This window comes from Cygnus atratus, chromosome 3, assembly GCF_013377495.2.
Source record: "Cygnus atratus isolate AKBS03 ecotype Queensland, Australia chromosome 3, CAtr_DNAZoo_HiC_assembly, whole genome shotgun sequence".
Lineage (NCBI taxonomy): Eukaryota > Metazoa > Chordata > Aves > Anseriformes > Anatidae > Cygnus > Cygnus atratus.
The window spans coordinates 68,410,520-68,426,544 of record NC_066364.1 but is presented as its reverse complement, the minus strand read 5'-3'; the positions used below and the strand labels follow the sequence as shown (position 1 = coordinate 68,426,544).

General features: G+C 40.6%; 1 protein-coding gene across 1 annotated transcript in view; it reads left to right on the top strand.

Annotated features, from left to right (window-relative positions):
• MTHFD1L (methylenetetrahydrofolate dehydrogenase (NADP+ dependent) 1 like) overlaps positions 1–16,025 on the top strand; it is a 151,136-nt gene that overhangs the window by 9,437 nt on the left and 125,674 nt on the right. Inside the window, exons 7-10 of the mRNA XM_035538963.2 lie at positions 336–460; positions 8,059–8,170; positions 12,631–12,710; positions 13,419–13,516. Coding sequence (XP_035394856.1) covers positions 336–460; positions 8,059–8,170; positions 12,631–12,710; positions 13,419–13,516 — 415 coding nt within the window. The remainder of the gene's footprint in view (positions 1–335; positions 461–8,058; positions 8,171–12,630; positions 12,711–13,418; positions 13,517–16,025) is intronic.

Genomic DNA, 16,025 nt, shown 5'->3' with positions numbered 1-16,025 from the left:
GAACTGTAAACATGTGGTCAAATGGACTTAGTAACAAATATGAATGGAAGGATTTGTGAAAATAAAATACCAGCAAACCAGAAGAGCAATATTTGCTTACTAGAACTGGAGAGTCCCAAAGAAACAACTTAAAACCAGTGGTTCGTGTCGCTCCGTGGGCTCCAAAAAAGCTGCCTTTAATGACGTGGTTGCTGTGGTTGAGGAGGAGCACAGAGCTGCCTTGTGGGGATGTGCTTTGCTGGCTGGCTGGGGTTTCACGTGAACACTGCATGTAGGCCTTGGTGCTAGTGCCCTTACAGCTGTGGGCGGCTCAATGCCTTGTGTCTGTCCTGCAGATGGGAAGATGGTGCTGCTGGTGGGCGCTGACGGGGCCCTGGGGGCCTCCTTGCACTGCCTGCTGCAGAGGAGGGGAGCCACCACCACCAGCTGCCAGTGGAAGTCCCGTGAGCTACAGAACAAGGTGAGAGCTCTCCTCCAGCATCTGAGCACTGCTCCCCGGAGGTGATGGGGTGATGGTCCCCGGCCGGGATGCCACCAGCAGTACTGTGTCGCTTGCATTGTGTCTTAAAGATTTGCAAATGCCGCCTCTTTGGGGACAAAGGGGATTGGGAACTTCTCTTTGGCTTCGAAGAGAGCTGCAAGGGGATTTGGAGAAATTCAGGGTTTTTAATTCAAAGGATTTCACATACTTTATTTTCCCGGTTGCTTTTTGCAGAGTTCTTATCAACAATTCTTACGTTGATGCGACTTCCTGCCAAACTTCCTGTTTTGTTCCTTAATCCCAAGTTTCACAGAATAATACAGCTGGGGGTGCGCTGTCCCCTGTGTCTGTACAGAGAGGGTCCCCGTTCAGCCTGCAGCGCAGCACAGGCTGGCTGTCGCCTCGCATTGCACAGCACACGCCGCATGGTGGCAGCTAACTCAACCTGATGGTGTCCAGCCCCTCGGGTCTGAGCTCAAGGACAGGAGAAGGAAACATCCGTAAGCAGCTGTGACAGTTCAAAAGTCCTTTGGCAAACCCATGTTTTCACAGCTGCTGATGTTTTTGTTAGGCTTGTCTCATTTCTGTGCTTCGAGTGACTGACAAGGCTTAGGAAACACATACTCCTGTCAGAGGTGGAAGCACTGTGAACTTCATATGGCAATGTCTTCTGCCATAATAATTTCTTGCTGTTTGGGTTTGAGGGCTGCTTTGGGCTGGGTGGGGAGGGTAATGGGGTACCCGGAAGTATTTCTGCTGGGTCATGGCAAAAGGCTTGGACCAGACCAGAGCTGCCGTGCAGTGCTATCTGCTGGAGACAGATCTGTTTCCTCCCATCTAGATGCTTTCCCATCATCCAGCCTTGCTTTTTGGCGTTCCCCGTAGCTTACCTCTCACAGCAGGTCACTGATGGGAAACAGAGTATGAGGCTGAAGCAGGAGGAAGCTGGAGGCTTTGCACATCAGTCTTCCGAAGTTCATTTTAACTTCTGGCAATAAAGGAGTTTCTGCTTTGTCTGGGGGACCCAGCAGCAGTTGTCTGGGGAGACTTCCTTCCTCTTCCTCCTCTGTAAGCCTGCAACAGTGTGTCACCAGTAACCCTGAGCGGTGATCTAGCCGACTGGATACGGTGCTGTTGCCGTTAACTCTAGCTCATACGTAAAATGGAACGTGTGCATGGAGATTGTCCTGTACTGGATTCCCAGAAGCCCGAGAATCAGAAACCAAGCACATATTTCTTATGTGGTGACTAGGCAGCCTGCATTTGCAGTACAACACTGTTAGATAACATGATTATAAGAATATGAGAATTTATTTTCTCTTGCTCATTCGATACACTGGTTAAGCAAAAACAATTTTAAGGCTCACAAGGTTTCTTCTCTTTTTTTTTTCCATTTGAATTTCAAGTAAGCTAATGTGTTGAAGTAGACTCTTTTCCAGGACTTGGAAAAAATTCATTTATTTTCTTTCTGCACAAAGCACTAACTTCAGGCGTGGTTATGCACTTTTGCTCCTTCCTCTGAAAGTGATGCTTCTACAATAGCATTCTGTGTGCTGTTCATAAGTATGATGTATGGTAGCACAATAACTTCACTTACAGAGTGAGAAATGAACTGATGAAGAGTACGAACTTTTCATTGAGATGCATTTATTTTGGAGTATATACCAGGAGAAGAAACATGGAGCTCAAGGCGAGGTGTACCTTTTCTGTCTTAGTCTTTCGGCCAGGCCCATTTGCACTGAATCACAAATCCCAAACCTAATGATATAATACATTTTTCAAAGCAGGTATTATCTTTGCTGATTTGTTCCTTTTCTTACAGGGTAGCATAACATCAATTGTTTTCTTTAGCAATTATGTTGGTTTAAATGAGACATGTAATACTAATCTTCGCAATTTTTTAGATCGGGTTTTGTATCACAGTGGACTTGTTAATTCTTCTTTCACTCATGTGCTTTATCATTTAAAAAAACATTTCTGCAAAAGATGCAGGTATATTTTAGACAACCTTAGGAAACGTTTAACAGTGTAGAGGTAGCTCTGCCAGCAAACAGCATAATACCATCTAGCATCTGACTTGGTAGTTATGAGATCTTTTCTATCTCATGTCAGGAAACGAGAATAAAATAATGGGACACTTTAATTTTCTTGCTTTGACCTGCATAATAATTGACACACTTTGCATGTTCTTTTCCCTTCCCCTCCTTTTTTTTTTTTTTTTTTTTTAAGGTTAACAGATTATTAATATTTCCTTTTCTTCCATTTTGGGTTGACCTGATTTTATCTATCAAAAATAATCATAGCACAGCTGAGCTATCTCCTTTAACAGTCTTGAGATTCATGGGTTTTCAAATAAAATCACAAATGAAAAAAATATTTGAGAAGGTTCTGGCACAGCTGTGCAGAAATGCTGTTCTTTTTGCATTGATTTATGGGATGTAAAATAAAGTATGAAGTAAAGGATAAAGACTTGGGCGTTTTGGTGGAAATAGGTAAGATGTTACCCTTCTGCTCAGCTCTGTGTAGATAACTCTTCGAAATGCAATCAGTGCAGAGATACTGAAGAATTTCAGTACTGAGGAATTTCTCATTTGGTAGATTCGTTTTCAAATGACAACCAAAAGTCAATTCAGTATTATCAGGGAGCAATGGGGATGATATACTTAGGGTATCTTTCTAGTTTGAAAGGAGAACCTGAATTGTTCAACTGGACTCTACTTAGTAATTTTCTTGCCAAAACTTGGCTAATAATTAGTACTCATAAGTAAATTTCAATTCAGTCATCTAATTCAATCATCATTTCAACATGGTATCTTACATGTAAGCTTGTGAACCACATTATGCATATTTTAAGAGAGCTACTACCCTCCAATTTGTTTGTAAAATAGCTGAAAATCAATCTATCAAGGTATAATTAGTAATGGAAAATTTGTTTATGAAAGACTGGCTGAGAAATAGGACAGTGTTTCAGCTGGAGTGAACGAATGGGAGTTTTTCCTCAGGTTTGCTAAGAACCTCTGTTGACCACAGTCTACTTTTTCTTAGAGCCACCACTTAAGCATCAGTGTATTTGAAATCTCCTAGTCATCTGCTGTCCTGTTATCAGTGTCTTGATAAGACAAAGAGCTTTGCTACTGGCAGAAAAGTGCATTTCATGTTGCTGGACACGAGTGACATGACAAAAAGTGAGAACAGTTGTAAAGATCCTATAACAGGAGAGGAGAGGGAGGCTGCATGGAGCTCCTAATGCTGATGCTGTAGGCAGTGTGTATTTGTGTTTCATAACTTCGTGCGTTATCTGTTCCTTGTGATTTGAATTTCATCTCCCAGCCTGTGAGCTAGATCAGTATGATGCTAAAGCATGCTTCATGGCAAGAGGCTTGAGCATGCAGTAGAGGTACCCAGCAGAGGCCTGTGGGGCTGATGGGGGGAAGGAGGGGATGGGTGGCACTACATTCCCAGTCAGTACCTCCCGTTGTAGCTGTAGGGTATCTGTGGAGGTTGGTCGTGACAGCTGAGAAATGTATGAGTTGGCAGCCTTTTATTCCTGTGTGAGCCCCACCTACTTTCTTTTTGAGTCCAGTTATCTTACTCTCTCAGGGAGAGACTGCACATTGGCATTATGAGCAAGGCTGAGAGAATAGTGAGTAAAGCACAGTGGATCATTTTATAGGACCATTACAATTACACGTATATAAAAATAAGTCTCTTTTCTTTAGTTGGCATAGCTTTCAAGTATATAAAAATAAAAAAAAATTCCTTTGGGGTTTTTAATCATCACAGAACTGATATTGTTTGATGTAGCTTTTGTAGGGGCTAACCTCTGCACCTGGGAACTGCATAGCCCTGGCTGTGAGCTGGGGCACAGCCTGGCTCCCTCTCCCATGTCTGGAAGTACGGTATGACCGAGTGCCCAGGAAGGGTGGTGAGTTTTAGGAGCACCCCACTTACTGTGTGGCAGCACTGAGTGTGTGGGCATGGTAGGGAGAGGGCTGCAGGTGTCTGGGCAAGAAGGTGGTAGCACCAGTTGCTGTGGTGTGTGGCAAGTGATTTACAGTCCATAGCTTGAATTTCTCAAGGTGTAGAGATGGAGCTGGAGGAAACCACACAAGAAGAGCATGTCTTGGTGAAAAAATACCTGAAGCTAATCGTTTACACAATAAATTTTAAGATTTCAGAAGGTAATTAGCAGTGATTGATCTGGAAATTGATCTGTACGCTGATGTGTAAAATTAGTTAAATTAGTTTTCTCATTAGCAGAGGTGGGAAGGGAAAAGAACTTTGAATTAGTTTCCCATTCTTCATCCCCTCTAAAAATTTTAAAATTAAAAAAAAAAAAATTTAGTCAAATTTTAGCTGGCCTAACTTCAGACCCAAGAAACAGGGCTTTTACTTTTCAAATGTTAATGGATTCTTTTTTTCCCTTGGTCATGTGTTTAAAAGTGGCTCTTGTACCACTCAGCTTAAATAGGGGGAAACAAAATGTTTATGCAGGCTTGATGTCGAAATAGGTTTTCAATTATCTGGAATATACAATTTCTCTACCATTATCATTAACTACTTGGCTTGCGTGTCTGCATTGTTGTTTTAACATTTGATGTTCTGTCTTGGGAATGGGTGGTGGTTCTTAATCTGCTTCTACTTAAATCCTGGTGGAGAGAACCGTATTTTGTTATGAGGTAAGGTTTCAGATTATTTATTGGCACAGCTCTTCCCAACTGAAAAAATATTTACCGGTGAGAAGGCAGGACGCTACTTGAGTATTGGCTTACTTCGTCTTCAACCCATTGCCTAGCACGCTGCGGATGGCTTCACGCGAGGCTGTCGCTCCTTCTGCTGGGCTGTGTGGTGGGATGCAGCGCTTCCATCAGCGAGCACCGCCTGATGGGTCACCCCCTGGCCACACGCTAACGCCTGTCAATAGCTCCTCAGCCTTCTGGCAACGCTTGCCTGTAGCATCTGGTTCCTATCAGATGCATCCTCTGTCTGGGGACTGTGCAGTACATTTGCGAGGGAGGTTTTATGTGATGATTTCATAGGTCTTTTCCATCTCTAATGTCTGTGATTTATTTCTGATTTAGGAGACGGGGCCTGCACATGCCTCCCAGGGCTTGCTGCTTGCCTTTGTGATTTACGAGCAGTCAAAAGAGTAGGTTATGGCAAAAGAAAAAAATAAAAAGGTGAGGCAGGGGCAGGGGCACGACTTCTTGCAAGGGAAACCAAAATGTCCTGATGGGGAGATCACATGAATCTGTTCCAAAGACACTCAGAATTCTGTAAGCAACTGTTTTGCTTCCAGTGAACTCACTGTCCCAGTTAAACAAGTTTCTGGATATAATTTTTTTAATCACCAAGGGAGGAAAAAGTTCCATGAAGTGTTTTATATACTTCATTGACTGTCCAGTAACTTTATAAATATTTGCACATAAAAATACTTGCTTATAGCAAGAGAGTTAAAAATGTATCTCCACTTTTTTTTTCTTTCTTTACATTTACTTTCTTTTGGAAATGAGGAAAAGGAAATCACGGGGGGAAGGCTTTGTTCTCAGTACATCTTCAGCCTGTAGGACAACTATTCTGTACCATGTGATAATTTTTCTTTTCATGGAGGATGTGGGGCAGGGCAATGAGATCAAAGGTTTGTCTGTTTTTTTGACACGTTTATGGGTCTGTCTGACGTTAGCCATCTGAACCAGTGCTAACATTGGCTAAAAAAAATGATTGTGTTCAGCTGTTAAAGAACATTTTTGAGCGTTATGATTGGTAGTCATAGAAATGAATATTTGGTCAATTGTCTTTTGACATTATAGTTAAATTGAATCAATTCTGTCATAAGTATGTTGGCTGAACATTTGTCAAAATTATCACTTATTGCATACAGCTCTCAACTGGTTCATAGCTTCATGATGCAAAACAATGTGTAAAGCTCATAGTCCTTGTCTCAGAGGCTTTGCACGGGATGACATTCCTGATCTGCAGTGTGTGAATTTTAACTTCTAGAGTATGATATAGTTTTTTATTTTTCAAAAAGACTGGTTTTCTGTAACAGGGAATAATCACTGTAATCACTGATTTTCTCAGTGTTGGTGACACTGGCTGTTATGGCAGAGGCTGTCTTCTTCTGCAGGGGAGATTTGCTTCTTGTACTCTTGGTACACAAGAGCATAATATGCTTGGTACATAAGTCATTGCAGTGTCTCTTTATTCAAATTTGCTTGCAAATTCCACAGTATAATTTGGGTTGTTGCTAGTCAAGCACTATTACTTGTGTGACCTCCTAGGAGTGGCATGTAAGATGATATTTGCAGGAGACACAGGAGCACAGGTAATTTGGATAAGCCTGAATGACCGTTGAGGCGGTACATTTGCAGGCAATCATAAGGGTGTCACAGGACTCCCGGTTGAAGCCCGAGTCAGCTTGTAGCATTAGTCATCTGTAAAGCAAGTAAACCTTCTCCCACACTTTTGGCTGTGTTTCCACATGTGGATCTCTGAGGAGGGTTAGGCCATCCATGTGTCCTCTCAGGAGAAGCTGGAGCTTTTCTAGCTTTCTGCCTTTTCTGCCACAGTTATGCTCTTCTCCCCTCCTGGATGTTCAGCTGTGCCAAAAAACTGCTATCCTGATAGAATTTGTAGCTGTTCTTTCTTGGCAGGAGTGCTGGGCAGGGTTGCGTCAGAGCACTTTTGGCCAAAAAAGAAGCTGGAACGTTTGTCAGTCACAAATCAATTCATGGAGAGGCTTGCTGAGAGCGTGACACTTGACATTTATTAAAATTTTCAAAAAATAAATCCAAAATCACTGTCTCTCTGAATCAATTTTTATGGTCCAGCATGAGGCAGTGCTATGCCCATATTTCCTGTTGGAGTGGTTCTTTATACATCTGTCTCTGGTGCTGTCCCTTATCTCATGTTGATTCCAATAATTGTTACAGGGCCCTGTTTCAGAACAGGGAGGAAAGGAAGACACTTATCTCTTTGATTATAAGAATTTTTTAGTAAGCATTTTTGGTCTAACATCTGTAAGGTCGAACTAAATCAGAGGCACTGATTAGCAAGCATGAACTGAGAAGGGAAAAAAATGCTTTAATTGGTGTTCTTCAAAGTCATTGATGTTTTCAGATCAGGTCATCTTGCATTCCCATGAGCTGACCTGGTTTTCTACTTTCAAATAAACTGAATGTACTCTTTATAATTACCTACTTACTGTCTTTCAATCCTTTTTTTCCCAAGTCTTTCCAAGTTACGTTGTTGGACAGTACTGTGGACAATGATGGGGCTTTTTTGTTGAAAATACATAATCCCAATTAAATATTATTGGTGCTGACCCTGCTCTTCACTTGCTCATTTTCAGTTTACTTTGTTTTGCCTTTTTTTTTCTTTTTAAAATACTATTGTTCATAAAATTTCATGTGTGGTAAGAATCCAGCCATCAGTTTTTATTTTTTTCATTTATCTGCAAGTACTTTGCTCAAAAGACTGTTGCTAAAAAGGTCTGAATATAAGTTGCATATTCAAGAATGTACTTCTAACATTAAATGCTTGTTTTGTTTCTGGGGTGGGTTTTGGGCTGTTCATAGCTTCATCATGCGGATGTGGTGGTAGTTGGCAGTACAAAACCTGATGATGTTCCTGTGAGCTGGATAAAGCCTGGAACCACCATCATCAACTGTTCTCGTGACTTGCTGTCAGGTAAGAGGCATTAAAAGTGAATTGTTCTTGAAAGTGATGTATGACGAATTGTTGAAGTAAGCCCGTGGCATGTCAGTGACCAGAGTGTGATTAAAAGGTATGTCTTTTGGATAGAGCCTTTAACAGTGGGTGTTTGTGTACAGGGGATGAGTGAATACATCTCTGGTATGTAAATCGGGGGGGGGGGACTGTCAGGTGAGGGAGGAAATACTAGAATAGATTCTTCAAATCGGAATTGTTAAATAAGCAATGATCCTGTGGATTCATTCAGAGGAGTCATCAAATGAGCTGTTATTTCAGTCCTGGTTTGTACAGCGTGTTAGCTCAGAACAGGCAAGATGTCCTCTGCAGCTGTTACTCCTACAAAATGAGTTTGGATTCCTCTCCGCCCGCCCCTTTTAAGGTAAGTTAGCTTAGTGGTTGGAGAGAGGGTATAGGTTCATTAATTTTGTAGTTGAGAAATGCTGAAATCATGAAAGCTTCCCAGAAGTTACTGCATTCCACTGCTAGAATAGCATTTCTTATAAAATTCCTTCAACTTCTGTGAGAATCCCTAGATATTTTCAATTTTTTTAGTAATGCATGTATCAATTTGACCTTAAGCTGGGTATGTTTCCTAAGGGCAAATTAAGCAGACACTTTAAGGGTAGTTAACGTAAGATCAGGATTGTTTAAAAAAAAAAAAAAAAAAGAGAGAGAGATGCAGTTGTTCCCATGCAAAGCATGGCCTCTAGGCAAGAGATTCCTTTTGTTGTCTTTTTTGATATCCTCTTGAATTGAACACACACTGCGGATGTGGGAGATCTGGGTTAAATGCACTCACCTGTCTGAAGGTGTTTGGACTTCCTCTTCCACCTCCCAGAACAGTGATCTGATCCTAATGGGAATCTGAGGGGAGGGTACTAAGTCTCATCCTTAGTTAATGCTGCACAACTTGTCCAAAAATAATTCATGTCTTCTTAAACCAAAGAGGGATGGAGGAAAATCATGATACTCTAGTGTAGTGATTAGGAGACTCTCTGAGTCTTTAGTGGCCCCTTGTTTTGCATAGGGTCAATAGGATATAACTGTTAAGTATCTACAGAGCAGGTCTGTTAAGTACCTGCTTGGAGCATAGGTCTCTTCAGCAGGTACCCAGCCTACTGGTGTGACACACTCCTTGCATGAAGTATGAATGGGGGAGAAAAGGAAAGGGGAAGAGAAGAGGGAATGGAGGTGTAACAGTAGCACCTATGAATATATGAATGAGAAGGAATGGCCCCTCCTCATTTTAATCTTTTTCATCAGGAGCCACTGAGGTGTCCAACTTGGGGTGGAGGTGTGGGTCTGTGAAGGCAGGCTGGGCTAAGCCCTTGTAGCCTGAGTGGGCAGCGCTGGTGACTGAACTCGCCCAGCTCTGTGCTGCTGGTGGAATCCCACTTCCCGATATCCAGTTCCCATTTTCCATTGCAGGGGAGTCTGGGTCTTCGCTTCACGGGCACGTTTACACAATTTATCTGCTTGATGTGTCTTGAGACTTAAGAATCTTCAAGCCTTAGTTGCTCTATAGGACCACCTGTAATATTATTGTTTTTTTCCTAAAAATGAAAAATTCGAAAACTACAGTAAAACATTTGAAAGATGTTCATGTACCACAGCAAAATTCATTCTTAAGGCAGGAATCATAAGATTTGGTATGTGCCTGTAGATTTCTTTGAAATTTTCAGGTTGTGGCAGTGGGCTGCTCTATGTATAGCATTTCTTTGAAGGGCAGCATGAGATTTTAACAAGATAGTTTAAAAAGAAACTTATCTACCAAATGTCCGTCTGTCTTTATGCTTGTGCTTTTGAGATTGTCAGAAACTTGGAGAAACTCCGAAAGAATAGCAGAAACACATTTTAGCAGCTTATAGAAACGTTGGCCTGAAGACTTGCTAGAGATGTACATGAAACACAGGTGTCTGTCTGACAGGAAGAATGCACTTAGTTGAATTGCAAGATATGTATTAAAAGCATATTTTGGAACAGTTATTATCTTGGAGAAACCACTAAGTCTTATAACTGACTGTTCACTTCCAGTGCATAGCATTTGGCTGAGGTGCTCAGAATTTTTTTGCATGTTTTCTCTTGCTTTAGAAATGCCCAACCTAACATCTGTGGGGTCACAGGAGCTAAATGAGGCCCAAAAGCAACCATGGCTGTGAAGTGACTTTTATTGTTGTGACATGGTGCTAGTTTGCTACATGAGATATATATGTAGCCTAACACACTTTCATGTTTTAAAAGCACTCCAAACTTGCAAGGATGTAGTTATATTGGGCAGCTGTAGGAAAGTAGAGCTAAAAGTGCTTGCTCCAGGTGATGGAATTATTTCTCCATGTTCTTTTTTTCTTTTTAAATGTGATCAAAGGTTTTTAAATGATTGCAATTCTAAAATTGTTAGCAGTGCAACATGTTATTCTGCTGCACTAATGATTTTGGAACAAAGTGGGTGCTGGTAGCCTCTTGCAGCAAAATGCTTCATATGTAAATGTATAGAAATGAAGAAAGAATTTCTGAACAAAACTATGCCAAAGCTGTTTGGGATTTGATGCCCAGCTCCTCTGGGTTCATTTGAAAGCTCAAGCCAATGTGGTTTAAGTAAGTAAGTGGGAAATGTGACCGTTCCACCACGTCTTCTCCATTCGAAACCCATCCAACCATCTGCATGGCCATGTACTGCAAGTAGATGGGCCTTCATCAGGATGAGGCAGAGGAGGGAGCAGTGTCTGCAGTCCATCTGATCTTCTGACCACAATCCAAAGCAGAGAGCACTGTTCAGCTCCCATCTGGAAAAAATGCATCCCTAGTGCACCATTGCAATCTTGTGATCATCCTGTTACCTCATGGGTGCGTGACTTTCATCTCTGGCTTCACCTTCACCCCTGTAAAAGCCTGGTTAGTTGTCTGTGTGGTGAGTGTGTAGTGTAGTCAGGCTGAGACAAGCACTTTATTGAAGGGGAACATCTAATTCCAATATATATTTACAAGCATGCTAGCTCTGCCCTGATAAAGAAATCACATTAAGCCAAATAATATAAAAAGTTGAAATGTTTCTGCGAAGCACAGCTGTCTGAAAGGGGATTTTAAACTTCATTCTCCCTAGTTCATTTGTCTTTCTGGCAGCTGTCCCAGCCTGGTCTCAAAGCAGCAATGCTCAGCTTATGACTGTGATGGGCTCTTCCAGTAAAACTCCTGTGCTCAAGTTGAAAACTGAATGTTTCCAGAAGAGATATATGTACGTGTGTGGATATATGTATATATAGTGTTTTATATCTTGTGCCTCTGGCTCAGCTGGTGATGGGCATGAGCTCTGGAGCTGGTGCTGGGGCTGGTGCTGTGCCACCTCCTCCACGTGCTCCTGCCTGCGGCACTGGGTCCCAGCCTAAGGCTCTGGAGCCCTGCTGCCACCATAGGGCCTACGGCTGACAGGGGTGGCTCTGCAAGTTGACGAGGGTGTTTCATGATGGCAACAGCCAGGGCGAGGAGAGAGAGAGCTTGGCTAGGTCAGGGTTTGCACTCCAGCTCCCCTCTAAGAGAAACACTAACGTTGTCAGTGTGTAGTTGTTATTTTTTTTATTATGTTTATGTCTACACCCTTTGCCATGAGACGAGGGCCTTGCTTGTAATGCCCGCAGAGATTAGGATGTGAATTTTGTTCTGGAGAAACTGCATCTAGATAAAAGTCCATAAGCAACAGCAGAAGAGCAAGCCAAAAAGAGGATTAGTAGGAAATGTCAAAATAATATATTTAGTTAGGGTAGCTAATATAAGATTGTTTCTAGTGGCAACGTATCATATAATAATCCTGTCTCTAAAGTTGGCGTCAATCTAGATTGTACAGACTCTTCAGAATATCTGCTTTTAATGGCATGCTCACGAAGATAACTTTTGCTGTTCAAAATTTTTTTCATATTCTGATTCCAAGTTGCAAATCCCAGTGTGTAGTAACCTTGTGTAGTATTTTGTGATCATTTCATTGTTCTCTCTCACTGTCGTGGGAGTATCAAAAAGACGACTCTCTTTACCATGCTCATTTAGGTGTCTTGTTAAAAATATGCTTAGCTTTTCAAATCCTTGTACCTGTCAGGCTTTTTTCTTTTTTTTTTTCCCTCTCTGGTCCAGAAGCAATTATTTGGATACTGGAATTAATCTCTGTTGTTCCTTATTTTCTTTTTCAAGTATACGTAAGCTATGTCATATGCATGTTAATGTTTACATAATATACTTCAGAGCATACAGTTGCTCTCTTACTTTCACACTATATCAATCCTACTGAATGATTTCAATTCAAGTATTAAAGAAGCCTCCTGTAATTTTGGCAGTGACTTTGTTACCTTTCAAGTCAGCATTCAGAATTACTTCGTTTTGGGGTAGCTTTCAAATGCACTTGCTCCCACTCACAAAAGCCTCATGATTTGTTTGTGCAATTTTCTCTACAGGGAAACACAACTGTGGTCAGCAAAACAACCATGCTGCTGAAAACGCGGTTTGTTCTCTCGCAGTAGCAATGCGAATGCAGGTTAGTGTAACTTCAAACATTGTACATTTCTTGCTCTTCCTGTGAGTTGTAGAAACTGCTTCCAGAATTTAAATTTTCTAATTTTTGTTTTGCTCTACTGAAAATCCTACCTGCTTTCCATTTTAATAGCAACTCGTAATCAGTTAAGGGAAGCCATGCCTGTTGCATTTAAAGATAAATCAAAAATCAAACTTTTCACAGTTCTTATAACTGTTGTAAAGCTTGCCAGAAGCACTTTTATCAATAGACTAATGTTATTTTTTCTTATAAGGCAATGAAGTTTACTTGTACTTGCACACATTTTTGTGGTTTGATGGATGGAGGATCCAAAAACTTGTTGTTTCATGTGGAAGCAGCATGAGGTTGTCAGTGAGCAATTAATATCTTCCATTCTTTTTCGGGTGTGAGAGAATAACAGTAATTCTCAATCTCACCAGAATAAAATCTCCAGGCACCCAATTAGAGATCTTTTTCAGCCATTTAAGTGTTAATGGTTTTGTCTCTTTGAAATCTGTATAAACAATAGCACGCTCATAGTGCAGCAGTTTTTTCTTACATCCTGAAATCAAGAGATGGAACAATTTTTTAGTTTGGTTTTTGTTGGCCTTTGTCGTAAAAGTTATTTCAACACACTCTTGAGATTGCTTCAAATTAGTGTTCAGCATTTATGATGCAGCTGGTGTATGCTGTTTTCTTGTTTAAAAACAGAACATGGTAAAAAACATAGAGCGATGGATCCAGTCGCAGCAGTTCAGGAAGTGGGACCTCCGCTGCTTGAAGCTTCAACCTCTCTCACCAGTGCCCAGGTAATAAACATTTGATCTTTTGCTTTTGTTGGTTTGTTTTCTTTTTAAGAAAGCCATCCTTCTTTTTTTTTAAAAAAAAAAAAAAAAAAAAGGTAGCCAAGTGTTAAACGTGACAATGAACCAAAAATTATCCCAAGCCTATTTTTTAATCTGCTTACGTGGTCTACATGTTGTGCCTTTTGTATGCCTTCTTGTGACCATGCCCTTTTGATTCTTTACAATTTTTATTTTTATGATGTGCATTGGTGCCAAGCTTTATTTTTGAAGACCTAAAACCGGCAGGTTTCACTGCGGGAAGGGAGGTGAAGCTGTATGGAACATCAACATAAATATAAAGTATAGGAAGTTCCTAGTACAGGAAGCCCCTAATGGAGGAGAGTGTTTATGGATCTTGTTAAGGCCCAGTGATTTTAATAGCATTAGATGCTGTTTTTTCTTCCCTCAGCAGAAGTATTTTCTTCTGTGTTAGACTTTTAAATTTATGTATAGGCATGAAGAGCAGGAAGCACGTTTATTCACATAACTCTTTTTCCATCAGTTTCTCTCATTTCCCCCTACCTCCCAAGGCCTCTGTCAGGGTTTTTGGTCTGTCTTAGTGGGGTTGCTGATATCTCCAAAGTTTTGGGCAGCCTGAGCTCTTGGCTGTGCTGAAGTGCTTTTCTCACCCGTTGGTTGTGGTGGGTGGCAGAGAGGGGAACCAAGGGCTTGAAGGGAGGCTCTGCCATGGAGGAAAGCTGTGAAATTTGTGCACGTTTATTTGTGTGCCTGCTTCTGAATCCCATTGCTGTGTTTTCAGAAAGCTGTAGTGAAATGTTGTTGGTTTTTAAGCACTTTAATTCACTTTTCACTTACAACAGTTTAATTGAAATGGAGACAACTTGTAATTTCAGAGATGCCAAAAGAATGAGCTTTCTGTCATACGCAGGGGCACAAGGGGGAAGAAATTCTTGAGCTTTCCCTGGGCCAACACGTAACACTGCTAGAGTTAAAACTTGAAAAATCTGTCCTTAAATTGTTAAACAGTAGGTTAAAACATGTGTTGTCATGAGCATAATGGTGGGAAAAAAAGCCACCAAAAGCATTCCCCACCCTCTGTATGGGATTGTGTATTTAGTACATATGTATTTATATATTTAATATATAATTCTATGCAGTATAACTGGTAATAGGACTTCCATTTACTTGATTACCCTAACTTTATTTCTTTTTTTTCTTTTAAAGTGTAAAATAAGTCATTAGGTGGAAGGTATCCTGCAATAAAATAGAATCTTAGAATAGCGCACAGTGTTGTCTGGAAGCAGATGGAGTTTTCATTGAAAATGAGGCAAAACTGCTTAAGCACTAAAACTAGGAACATCTGCTTTTTGACTTCTGTAAGATCTGGGTGTTAATTGAAATATTTCCAAAGGTTCTGGAAATGAATGGGGGATTTTCTTACAAATATACAGTAAGAAAATTCCATGACAGGCTGAGTAGATGTAGAGCCTTCCCTGCGTCTTTTAAATCTTCTTGCATTTCATGAATTATGACTTACTGCTGGCAATAGCACATTTTTTGCTTAACAAATTTCATTTGTGCAGAAGAACCAGTGTTGCACATTTGCAGTTTAATATTGAATAATATAACTTACTGAATAATTCTGGGATTTCCAATATATAGAATATTTTGTCAAACTAAAAGAACTAGCTGCAAATATAGACTTCTAAAGGTTAGTTATAACCAATTCTGTAATGTCCTGTGTTTCAGAAAATAGGTTTTATCTGGAAAAATATACTAGACAGAATTGTTTTGTATGTGTTGTTTAGCCAGAGTAGTTAAGGTATAAATGTCACTTCTGGAATTATTTGTTTTATCCCTTTATTCCATGTGTCAGTGTGTAATCTATCCTTAAGGGTTTTCTAAGTTATTAAAAATCTACTTGCTTTGAAGGTTCTTAAGGGAACCTCTGATGACGAAATGACAACAGCAGTGGTTTTACAAAGGGAGAACTGTCAGCATCCACTGACAATTTTACTTGACTCCTAAAAATATTTGTAATTTTATTTATCTGGAAATTATTTACCTTTTAATGTAATTACAAACGTGCAGTTATGTCAGTTTTGCTCCTTCCTTTTTTGGTAGTCGTGGTGCCTGCAGGGTGGAAGAAAACTAATTGTTTCTTCCAGAACTCGGGGAGGCGTTTGTGGTGGGAGAGATGAAGGAAATAGGAAGGGCTGAGGTTGCTGCAGAGAATATTGATAGACTGTCCTGAGATTTCAAATAGCAGCTTCAGTCTTTTGGTAGAGAATGATTTATTTAGTAGGAAAAAAAGGGGGGGAAGCAGATTAACTTTCTGTCACATGAATCTAAATTCTTCTCCCTTTGCTGAATATGTCAATTGCTTTAATGAGAGAATAGATGACCCTACATATTTTCTTTCCCTTACACCTTCAAGGGACCACACTGCCATCACCTTACCAATGTTTTCCTGGGGCTGAAGTTGTTATAGATAGAGTTTTGATATAGATAG